The following is a 12,012-nucleotide window of genomic DNA, read 5'->3' on the forward strand; positions in this document are numbered from 1 at the left end:
CAGATTGAGCTGTTTGGAGTTTTCTGTTTCTTCTCAGACTACCTTGGTTATTAAACAAGTGTGTTATCAGTAACAACTTACATAGCATTCTTTGGAAGTGATTCCTGCTGAGGTTGTTTTTTGGGTTCTGTTTACAGTTTTTATTACTGAAGCAGAAGTAAGGAGGGCTTGAGAGATGGTGAGAAGATAAAATTGAGGGAGGTTATGGTAGTGCTGAGAACCTGAATCACTTCTGTTTGCAGTGTGCTCGTCTTGCAGAGGAACAAAGTCAGTGTCCAAGGTGATATTTCCATCACCTTTCCAGTCATTTCTTCTTCAGTCATCCTAGTTTCTTAATGTAATACGTAGCTTATTTTTAAAACATGGTTATTATTTGAACATGAATGGTGTTTATATTCCCTTTCTTTTCATGTTATTTCTTTTCTGCCTCCTAAGAAGTATTTAGAGACAATGGAAGTGCATTCTAGTTTTATATACTGTTTATTTGATTACAGGAAGGAATAAAAGAAGGGGTTATCTTGCTGTTGTAATTGTTTGTACCAAGTCCAAAGCAGTTGTTGCCGTCTTCTTTTTCCTATTATTGCATTCCTTCCGAAATGTCCTCCCATCACTTCACTGTGGTGTTTGCAGTTTAAACCATGTAATCTCATTTAGATAAAATATCATTTAAAAACATATTCACTCTAAAATTTTACATTTGTGTTGATAAATTACTCAATTTTCAAAAAAATTTAAAAGTCTCATTAAACAATTGATCCATTCAATGTCTGCATCAATATCTTTGATCACTTTCCCAAAATAGTTATAAAAGTCTTAAACTTTATAAAAACCTTTTCCCAGCAAATCGAAACTAGCTATGCAATATTATTATTCTCAACATATAGAGTATTCTTACTAAAATAATGAATGTTAATGTCAACTAGAAGTTAGCACTATTTTCCTTTGCCAGGTTAAGCATTCATCTGTGCCAGATTCCATCATGGCTTTTAAGAAGTTTTGTTTGGTTTGGTTTGTTTTTAATTACTGGGATGGATATGCTTACTATCTCAAATATTGGGAGTACTTTCTTTAGTTGTCTGATTAAATGCAGTGAAGCTGGAAATACAGTAATCTAGACTTAGCATTTCATTAAATTTCATAGAATCATTAAATATTTTAGATTAGAAAAAACCTCTGAAGGTTGTCTAGTTCAACACTCCACTTCAAAGGAATTCTCCAGTCCACCCTCATGGTAATAAATGAATAGATTAAAAATAAAATCCAACTGTCCAAGTGGAATTTCACCAATTCCAACTTGTGTTTGCTGCGTCTTGTCCCCACGTCTTGTCCCATCGTGGTGCACCTCCAAGGAGGGTGTGGCTCTGTCTTCTATGTGGCCTCAATTGGGCAGTTGTAGACAGGAGTAAGATCTCCCCTTCCCTTTCTCTAGGCTGAAAAAAGAGGCCTCTCTTGGTATGTCTAGCTCCTTTACTATAATAGCTTCCTGACCATCTGCTAGACTTGCTCTTTACGACAGTTCTTAGAAATTCATGAAAGCAATTTTGTGAAGTATTTTTTTAGTTTGGGATATATATCTCCTTACAAGTTTGGTAGGAGAATCAATAAAATATTAAACAGTAATCTTAAATACTTTGAGATTATGTTATGCAATTCTTTAGATGATGAGTGTTAATTTGCATTCATTAAGTTTATTTAAGATCAGACCATGAAGTAATATTAGAATTCTTTTTTGTCTCTTCTACCCTTTAGTAATGCTGACAGACATTTTCAGTAAAGAAGAATGGTTGTGGTGTGAGTGGTGTTGCTCTCTAGCAGCAGCTTTAATGACTGTCAGTATAAAATGAAGCATTTTCTTCCATCTTTCTCAAAATTATTTACTGTTTTTAAGATACAGTACCTTTTTTTAAGTAGGCCTCCAGAAATGTGTCTGGAGTTTTTGTTTAGTTTTTGTACAAGATATTTTCTTGCCTTGTGACTAATTCAGTCATCTGCTGAAATTAAAATTTTACAAAAACGTTACTTTAAGTCAAAGACTAAGCATGAGAATTAAAACCTAAAGTTAATTTGGGGGAAAATCTCCACAAAATTATTTTGTGTGATTTATGAAGAAATATCTTCTCAATCTGAACTGCAGTGTACAGTACCCAATTTTAAAGCATATAGTAATTAAAAAAATAAAAAGGCAGAAAATCACCCAGTAGCGTAATTTATTCACATTGTGTCATACATTGAGGGCCTGCCTATGGAGAATTTCTAGGGAGAAGTCCTAACCTTACTGAAAAAAAACAACAGTATGACCTTAGATAACTTTCACATTTTTTTCTTCCTGTTTTTAAAATGTAGTAGTTTGTGTCTTAAGTCATGAGCATAAATTTAATTGTATCAAAGAACACGCATGTTTTTTCAGTTAGGTTATTTTTACAAAACATATAGATGTACTACAGCACCAGGTGATAAATGATTGTCATAGACAACCGGACATCTGGTGTTAATGCCGTTGTCTCAGTTTATAAAATACGTGTCAGTTATTTCACAAGTAAATGACAGGAAAAGAAAAAAGTGCAATCGTCATAAAAATATAAAGAAATATATACTATGTTGTAGTTTGCAGGGATTTTTGTAACTTAACCATAGTGACTGTAATAAGTAGAAACTGAAAGAAATGGTGCTTTTTGTACATCGTATTTCCCAAGAATAAATGCAAAGTACTTAAATGCTATTTGGTCTCTGTTAAATAAAGTAATACAGGCTATTGGAAAAAAAAATCCCTGAATAAGTGTAAGAAGTTGTTTAGGAGACTATAGGGGGAAAGAATGTATTCTTTAAACAGTATTGAGCTAATTACAAGACAATATTTTTTTATGTACATAAAAGGCAAATATAACACAGAGATAAATAGTTCTAGATCTAGTTAAGTGTTTTATATTAGAGTAACGTTTAAAGTTCAGTGATGAGGCAAAATGGATATTTCTAAAGCTATTTTAGGTATTTTTCACAGTTCCAGTTATTTACTAACACATACATGAAAAAAATGATCAGTAAAGCAGAGTCCTTAAGTTGTCTGGCAGTTTCTTGGATGTTCTTTTCATTCAGTCATTTGGCCAACTCACTGTTATATCAGGTTGATGCTTTAGACTTTGTGTCTGGTTGAGTAATATGAGCTTTAGCTGATCAAGGCTTTTGCAGTTCAGGAATCGTACTGAACTGATCCTTTCAGAACACTAACACATGTTTTCTGGGCTTGAAAATGAGACAAGTTGCAAATGTGTGTTTACATGCTCAGCAAATGAAGTCTTTGAAAACTAAACAATACATAATTCACATAATGCAAAAGCATTTAGAAATCTGCTGGTCGAATCATCATAGTCGTGGCTTTGAGAGAGTATCCTGAGCCTTTCCAGTAGTACCACTTGATACCGTTGAACTTGTTGTTGTTCTGTCGTAATGGATAATACATTCCATTGAGGTTAGAAGGACCACATGCATCAAACCACCATCCTGCAAGACAGAGATGAAAACAAAGAAAAACATCAGCAGATGAAAATGTCAGCACAGGTAATTTTTGTAACAGTATATAAAGACACTCTGTTGTCCTGAAATGAAAAAGAAGTCTAAAACCAAGGTTTCATTCTTAGGATTTAGAAGAGTCAGGATAAAATACTTGTCTCAAACTCAGCAAGGAAATGTATTTATGTATTCACTACATACCCTTGAAGCTTATGTAATACACAGTAGTTTAAAATTGAGAAGGGAAGGTCTTCAATCAAGTTTAATTTATTATCAATATCAAATATTATTGTTGATGGTCTCAGGGCAGAACTTGAACTATAAAGATACTGAGTCGTCTTTGGGGTTTATCTACTCTGGTAAATCTTCACAGATTTAAATTCTTTTCTTAATTGTTTTTAGAGGATTAATTCAGTTATCTGTTTCAGTTCCCTGTGCAGATCAGTTCAAAACCTCTGTGCTGAATCTTAGTAAGAAGGAAAAGGAGAAAAAAAGCAGCCCAAACTTATTTTGTATCCTTATGGTCCTGACCTGTTAGTGGGTCATAAGGAAAATTTATTTTTATTCATAAGATAATATTTTTATACTTCTGTTATGATGGTGATAATGTGTGTGTTCTGTTTTGCAGGGCAGTAATCCAATTATCCTTTTAGATAAACTTAAGTTTCCATTTGTCTTTCAACTTGTGCTATAGGGAGGCAAACCATTCCTTAAGAGACAACAGGAAGAGAAGTCAAATTTACAAAGCAGTTGTTTACATTTCAGAATGTGGAATTCTAGATTGACAAATTCTAGGATAGCTTCTGTGGTTCAAAATAAAAATACCACCTAAAACTCAAATAACCAGTGAACATCATTAGAAAAAATGTGGATACCTCATATATGTGTTGTATATTAAATTTACATTTTGCCATTTCATAACTATATCGAAATATGGAATTAAATACTTGTACCCTTCTGCAACATGTACAGTATACAGCATTTCACTGACCAAATGAATCTGTAAAACAAGTTTTTTGGGGGCGTTGAATATTTCGATCTCTGGGACTATGTTATCTCTTTCCTTGAAAGAATCTGCTGCTGCTCTACTTAGTTCCACAATTACAGACTTTTTTGTACCCCAGCTTTTGAGAGACTGTTTTTTTCTTTTTCCTAGTTTCAATTTATCTTGTTTTATTTTAACCTTTGTCAAATGATAAAATATCACTTTGAGTCGCCATACTAGAGTTTCTATGTGTGAGTTTTGGACTTCTTCAATAGTCAAAATTTACTGTCAAAATTATCACTATTTATCTCATAGACAATTTTGGTGCCAATAAAAATAGGAAGACTGAGAAACAAAAAAACATTCCTACCTCCTGTTAGCATTTGTGAACATTTGCAAATACATTTGTCATTGTCTGCATCCTTTGTGCTAAAATCATTTCCTGGTTGGCTTATACTACTTATTTTGCCCGCTGTCCCAGTAAGTCCTTTAAGGTAGATCCTGTAGAAGTGAGGAATGGAAAAACAGTTGTTACATGGAAGTTAATGGTAGTTGATCTGCAAAATAATGATGGAATAGTTTGCAATAAATATCCTGTTCCAATAATTCCATTCTCTTCTGGCCAATATACTGTTGTAAGCTGTTTTGCAGCATGATGTTTTCATATGAGCAGAAATGGTCAGCACAATATTCTAATGAACAGCCTTCACATTTGTAAAGATGACTGTTTTGTTCATATCATATTAGGAGAAAATGAGAGCAGGCAGATAATAACTCCTGGAATTTTTCATATATGTCATGCATTTCTTAATATTGTAAGTATGCTGTGTGCGGTTATTTTTTTTAATCAAGTTCAGAAGTTTTGGATTAAACTTTTTTGATTTGTATTTAGCTGTTAGCACAGCATGGCAATGTAGCAATGTAGCATTACAACATTGCATCTGTGAGAGATAATAGCATTGCCTGGACTACTAATTACCAACTAGTAACTGAAATTTTAGGAGCTTCTCAATATTTCCCTTTCCATTTTCCTAATTACTCTTCCTTTTCATGTCGTTTATATATTTATAAGTGTTAAACCACAGAATCATAGAGTCATTTAGGTTAGAAAAGTCCCTTAAGATCAAGTCCAACCACTAACCTAACACTGCCAAGTTCACAACTAAACGATGTCCCTAAGTGCTACATCTACACATCTTTTAAATACCTCCAGGGATGGTGACTCAACCACTTCCCTGGGCAGCCTGTGAAGAAATTTTTCCTAATATCCAATCTAAACCTCCCCTCATGCAACTTGAGGCCATTTCCTCTTGTCCTGTCACTTGCTACTTGGGAGAAGAGACCAACACTCTCCATGCTACAACCTTTCAGGTAGTTGTAGACAGTGATGAGGTCTCCCCTCAGCCTCCTTTTCTCCAGGCTAAACAGCCCCAGCTCCCTCAGCTGCTCCTCATAAGACTTGTGCTCCAGGCCCCTCACCAGCCTTATTGCCCTTCTCTGCACTCTCTCCAGCACCTCAATGTCTTTCTTGTAGTGAGGGGCCCAAAAGTGAACACAGTATTCAGGGTGAGGCCTCACCAACACCAAGTAAAGGGCGACGATAACTTCCCTAGAATCAAAGAATGTCCTTAGTTGGAAGGCACCCACAAGGATCATCGAGTCCAACTCCTGTCCCTGCATATGACAACCCCACAGTTCACACCATGTGTCTGAGGGCATTTCCCAGTTTCTTCTTGAACACTGCCAGGCTTGGGGCCGTGACACCTCCCTGGGGAGCCTGTTCCAGTGCCTGTCCCTGGTCCTGCTGGCCACACTATTCCTGATCCAAGCCAGGATGCTGTTGGCCTTTTTGGCCACCTGGGCACACTGCTGGCTCATATTCAGCTGGCTGTCAATCAACACCCCCAGATTCCTCTCTGCCAGGCAGCTTTCCAGCCACTCTTCCCCGAGCCTGTAGCGCTGCCTGGGGTTGTTGTGACCCAAGTGCAGGCCCCGGCACTTGGCCTTGTTAAACCTCAGACAACTGGCCTCAGCCCAACGATCCAGCCGGCCCAGATCCCTCTGTGAAATCTTTCTACCCTCCAGCAGATCAACACTCCCATCCAACTTGGTGTTGTCTGCAAACTTACTGAGGGTGCACTCGATCACCTCATCCAGATCATTGATAAAGAGCTTAAGGAAAACAGAGGTATTTAAGTTTACTTCAGTTCCCTGGCAAGGTGAGCTGTCAGTGAGGCTGCTGCTCTCTGGGTCTGCTCACACAGGTGCAGATGCAGTCGCAGTGGGGAGAGACACAGGGCACTGAACTGGGGGAGCGATTACACAGCTATTACTGTGTTACATTGAATTGGAAGGACTTGAACCCTCTGCTCCCACAGTCTGTATCAAACAGCTCATGCTTCTCAGAGATACTCTGTTTAACAAGGAGATCTGCCTCTGTGAGAACTAACTTGTCCCATGATCAGTTTTCATCTTGCATGTAATTCTCTGCTTATGATAGAAGTTGTCTGTGGTAGTTTAACAGGTTATTTTAACCCATTTTATATTCCCTATTTGAAAACATTAAAAATGAATATTTTTTTAAATTCATTTAGGTTTCAAAAGATCAGCTCATTATAGAATTTCTCCAAAATCTCTTTCAAAAAGTTAAATATTCTGTTTTTACTTAAGGTAAGTTCAAAATTATGTAAGCCAATTTCTAACATAAATGGTATTAAAGGTTTCAAGTATAATGTATGAGCCTAGGCTTGATTTTCAATTATTGTTTGAAGTCTAATATAAGCAGAGTACTATTCATTTATTATTATTACTCAATTTTTAACAGTATGGCTTAGTATAACAGAAGATGAGAGACAGTGGATTTAAGTTGAAATGAGAGGTTCTGACTGAACATCAATAAAACCTTCTTCACCATGAATACAGACAAGCAGTAGAGCAGGTTGTGCAGTCTCCACCTTTGGAGGTTATAAAGACCCAACTGCATAAAGCCCTGAGCAACCTGGCCTGACCTCATAGCTTTGAGATCAGGAAGTTTGATTCAAGTGAAGTTCATTCTGATCCAAATTTTTCTATGAATATGAATATTCAGTTCTATAATCCAACTCATAATCTTTCCAGCATTCAGAATGTGCTAATGTTTTAATGCAATGAAAGTTGGTCTTAATTGAATACTTTCTTAGTTTTTTTTATTTTTCATAATGTTAAACATATTCTCTAAACCACTGCATTCTACAATGCATTCCATGTTTGGTTGCATTTTAAAATAAAGTCTCTGTTTACAGACAACCATCTTCATTTTCAGTAATTATTTTTTAATACTGTAACTGGACAAGGGTAATGACCCATTTTGCAAAGGTTGCTTTTATAAGTATTTTAAAGCATTACTTTAAAAAAATCTCTGCTGTAGATTCTGACTGTTTCCAGATGAAAAAATATTTTCTTTGGAGTTGAGACAACTGTATACTACTAAGGCATTAAGATCTAATGTTTTGGGGGAGGGCGATGCTGGTAGTTTTGGATCGCTTTGCATGTAAGACTTGAGTTGAAGTAACAGCATCAACTCTCTTGAGTGTCAGATTTACTTTGTTTACAAAAAATAGTTGCTGGAACTTTTGGAAAAATTAATCTAAATTTAGGCAATTTTTCTGTCCGGTCACCTAAAGCTCCATGAATCTGTAAGATTCTTTTAAAGAAACATTTCTTGGACCATGTAGTAGGAAAGCATCTGCTATATTGTAGAGTCTCTAGTTTTTTCTATAACCAATCAAACAATATCTACTATATTTAAAGAGAACTTGGAGAATGAAGCAAGAACTGACCAGCCCTTATATTTCAGCCGTGGCTGATACTTTTTCAAAAAGTATAATACTATGTTACTACTTAAAATGTATACTACTATGGTAATATTTATTTATGTACAAAGTATTTATTTTAAATGTATGTTATTTCCTATTTTAACCAAATATGTAAGAAGTAATGTTGAAGCTTTACATTTTACAGAATGATGGGGGCATAAGTAATAGTTCCATTAAAATCTAGGTGCTTTTATTGGCAAGTTTGTAGGGAGTGAGACCAGACATTAGCTAGTAGCTTCATTTTCACAGGTAGGAATGCTATTCTTTGAGAATCCAAGCCAGTGGGTCACAGAAGGAGAAGGCAGCATTACCTCAGTGTGCTCTTCATGATGACAGAACAGCTCCTACTAGCCACTGACTTAAGTGGGAAATCTCCTTGCAGTATTACTCATCTTAGTCATCCGCTTTCCAGAAATATATTTATTGCCTGGAATTAGGATTCAATAGGAATTGCAGACAGGTTCCTATTGCCCTGAAGACTGCACTGCCATCCACTGTATTGGCACATGTATCTTATCCTATAACGTACTGTACCATTCGTTATCTTTGTGCATCTTGTGTATTACACTCACCCAGTGTGCACTAGTAAAATATACATTCTGTTGGGAAAAAAATGATTACTGAAACTGATTTAGGCAATAGGTGAAAAATGGAGTAAACATTTTCTGAGTGAAATGAAAAAATGTCATACTTCATATGAAAGAAGGTCATGCATCTCCACAGTCTAGAATGGTTATTACTACATAGTTTTTTATTCAGATCTGATTTTTCTGCTTACCTGTATTTTAGTTCTTCACTTGCTAGAGAGAAGTGGTCATATAATGAATATGCCTCATTTCCTTCCCAGTCTTTCAGGTGTATTTTGAGAATGTAACGCTTCTGATTAGTCAGCTGAGAAACAAACTCATTTCCCAGCCAGTACTCCCCAGCAGGATCGCCAAATCCCTGTAATTCAAGTTGTATATTTAAATAACTTTTTGGTTTTTTCTTCAAGTTTGAAATGATCACTTTATCAGTTTTTAAGTTTAATAGTTTTCAGTCTGTCAACTACGAATTTTACTGTGTCTGTGAGGGTTATACATCTGTAATATTTCAAAAAGCTAATTTCAGCAAAGACAGACTCTGGAATCTGAAATAGTGAATCAATATTATTTAGTAGATTTGGAGCAGTTCCTACTGTTGCCACTAGAAACACAAATATAAATAACTCCAAAAATGTGGACATATCATGGGACAGTTGATTAAAGAAAAGTGAGGTTCCTCTTTAAAAACAAACATCACACTTGCAAGTCTGCTTAGGCAAACAACTTCTACTACTCTGACATTTTCTAAATTAACATCTAAGGACAAAGATGACTTCTAAAACCTGCTTACATTCTAAGGATGCTATTAATATCACTTTATTGTATCGGATCTCAGATAATAACAACAAATAATATTACGGCTTCAGAAAATATTGTGTACCATCTTGTACTCTTTCCATGTCCGGTGAAAGTCCACGCTGCCATCTTCCCGTCTCTGAATGACCGTCCAACCTCCTCCACCAGTTTCCATGTCACAGTAGGCCTACCAGAGTAAGCATGGAACAGCTTAAGTGCATGAAGTCACATGGAAACAAGAATACAAAGCATGCACTTTACATAATTCTGTGTAGGGGCAAGTTTTAAAGTGTACAAATGCAAAATGTCTGTTAAACTAAAAATTGTGGTTTTCATAGCTTTCATACAAATCAGTTGTGGTTGTGCAGCACTGAGGCACTGCAAATTTGTTCCCAAAGGGAGAAGCAATTTAGTAGGAACTGAAAAACATAAGAAGTTGAAGAAGTCCATAAAAATCTCATATAGATTTTTCCTATCAGTAGCAATTTCATAAAGTTTGTGTAAATTTGGGATTATAATTTTTCCACACCAAAAAATTTCATGTCAGCCATCTCTAAGTGCTTCTAAAAGATGCCAGTTTTATGCCCCTGGAAAGGGAAATCCTTTTCTTTCTTGGGTGGAAAGCATGGCACAGGCAAAGGGAATGTACTGGTCACATCATCTCCTTCTAGTGTCATAGTAACTGTTTTAAAAGATGAGAAGATTATTACTATTTGAGATTTCAGTGTATAGTGTCTAACTGCTGTACTTTGTGGTTGTGCACTTGCCCCCTTGAACTAGTTAAAAAGTGAAAATTATTTTGCCACCTATCAAATAAGCATCATACAGTGAAACATTTTGCTTTCAGACTTGACTGGCAATCCAGAACTCTGTCTTTCAAGGCCTCACATACTCAGCTTTGCTCATGGAGTGATTCCTTTGCTTTCCAGATCATTTCCCTAGAAATCAATTCTCTGACTAAACAAGATGAAAATATTTACTATAAAACTCGGAACTTCAAATTTACATATACACTTCATTTTTAATTTGGGAAAGAATAAAGTCAATTAAGAAAAATGGCAGTAAAGATTACAGAAAATAATGAATGAAATAAGTTGATGTATTTTTATTACTTTTAACTAAAGATACTTAAGTGAATGGTGTATATTCATAAGTAATTTTAAGGATGGAGATAGCCTATTCAGTAAAATTAAGATTAAGGAAAGGATTTGCTTAGTTTAAAATAAACACAGTAAATCGCTGTGTTAGTCTGCAGAGGGAACAATTTCTTCATGATGTATGTGAAACATGAGGGGAGAGGAGGCATTTATTTGAACTAGAACTTCTTTAAAAAAAAAAAAATCTCTATTCTCCAGTAAAATGATATGCATATGAGGCTCTCTGTAACACTCGTTACTAGAACAGAACTCTTCTGACCTTTCAGCCTAGCCTAGGTCTTATATTCAAAAGGAAGAAATGTAACATTTCATAAAACTAGTAAAAATAGATACCAAGATTAGGCAGGCAGCAGGAGTCTTCAAACAGATGCCAAAAAGAATAAAGAGATTAGCCTCTCAAATTACAATAAACTGTCAGGGGGAATATTCAATTTATCTTGTGAACTGCTTCAGTACTTACAGTTCTAGCAGCTGTAGCACTGGGAGAGCTAAGGTCAGCTCTTTATATTTTTCACCTTCAGCTAAAGATCAGCACTGTATTTTTGAAAATGCCGTAAGGTACGTGTAACCAGAAGTGGCCCCTTTTCCAAAGATTATAAGCACGTAAGCTGTGAACCATCAATTTGATGCCTTCACTGTCTAGTAAGTTGACTTTCAGAACAAGTATCTTTTTTTCTTGTACCTTAGGATACTTGAGGTGTGTTTTTAGACCTACTTTCTGAGTGGTAAGGCTCTGGCTGAGCTATTAGGATGAAGATCCACTACAGTTTTTATACCAAAGCAAGTGCGGTTGCCGCCTCTGTGCAGTTTCTCTTTGCATCACTTTTGGCTGTTGTCTGAACACTTTTTTGAGTCATGATGCTCAATGATTTTGTGTTCTGCTATCCTTAGCTCCTAGAGATGTGACTAGATAAGAACTGCAGTCTTAGTTTCCTTGTTCTGGAAAAAAATAACTACACATGTGGTTTATAAGGTAATTTAACCTAGTACCAGTTACCAGTGAAAGAGACAGATGACGACACTCCTGAAATTCACAAAAAATCCCTCATCTGACCTCTTATTGTATCGGGAAGCTACACATATGCTCTTTCCTAATGCTTGGGGTTGGAAACAATTTGTGTATGTGTATT

General features: G+C 35.8%; 2 protein-coding genes across 6 annotated transcripts in view; one reads left to right on the top strand and one right to left on the bottom strand.

The window, feature by feature from the left end:
• MCPH1 (microcephalin 1) overlaps positions 1-12,012 on the top strand; it is a 123,732-nt gene that overhangs the window by 46,830 nt on the left and 64,890 nt on the right. The gene's annotated exons all lie outside the window — the stretch shown is intronic.
• The window catches only part of ANGPT2 (angiopoietin 2), a 39,055-nt gene continuing 29,233 nt past the window's right edge, over positions 2,191-12,012 (bottom strand). For all 4 annotated transcript variants that reach the window (XM_065632272.1, XM_065632270.1, XM_065632269.1 and 1 more), the window contains 4 exons: positions 9,811-9,912; positions 9,125-9,291; positions 4,863-4,993; positions 2,191-3,498 (listed from right to left, as the gene is read on the bottom strand). In XM_065632272.1, coding sequence (XP_065488344.1) covers positions 3,338-3,498; positions 4,863-4,993; positions 9,125-9,291; positions 9,811-9,912 — 561 coding nt within the window. In that variant the 3' untranslated portion in view covers positions 2,191-3,337. The remainder of the gene's footprint in view (positions 3,499-4,862; positions 4,994-9,124; positions 9,292-9,810; positions 9,913-12,012) is intronic.

The sequence above is a fragment of the Caloenas nicobarica genome, chromosome 3, assembly GCF_036013445.1.
Source record: "Caloenas nicobarica isolate bCalNic1 chromosome 3, bCalNic1.hap1, whole genome shotgun sequence".
Classification (NCBI taxonomy): Eukaryota; Metazoa; Chordata; class Aves; order Columbiformes; family Columbidae; genus Caloenas; species Caloenas nicobarica.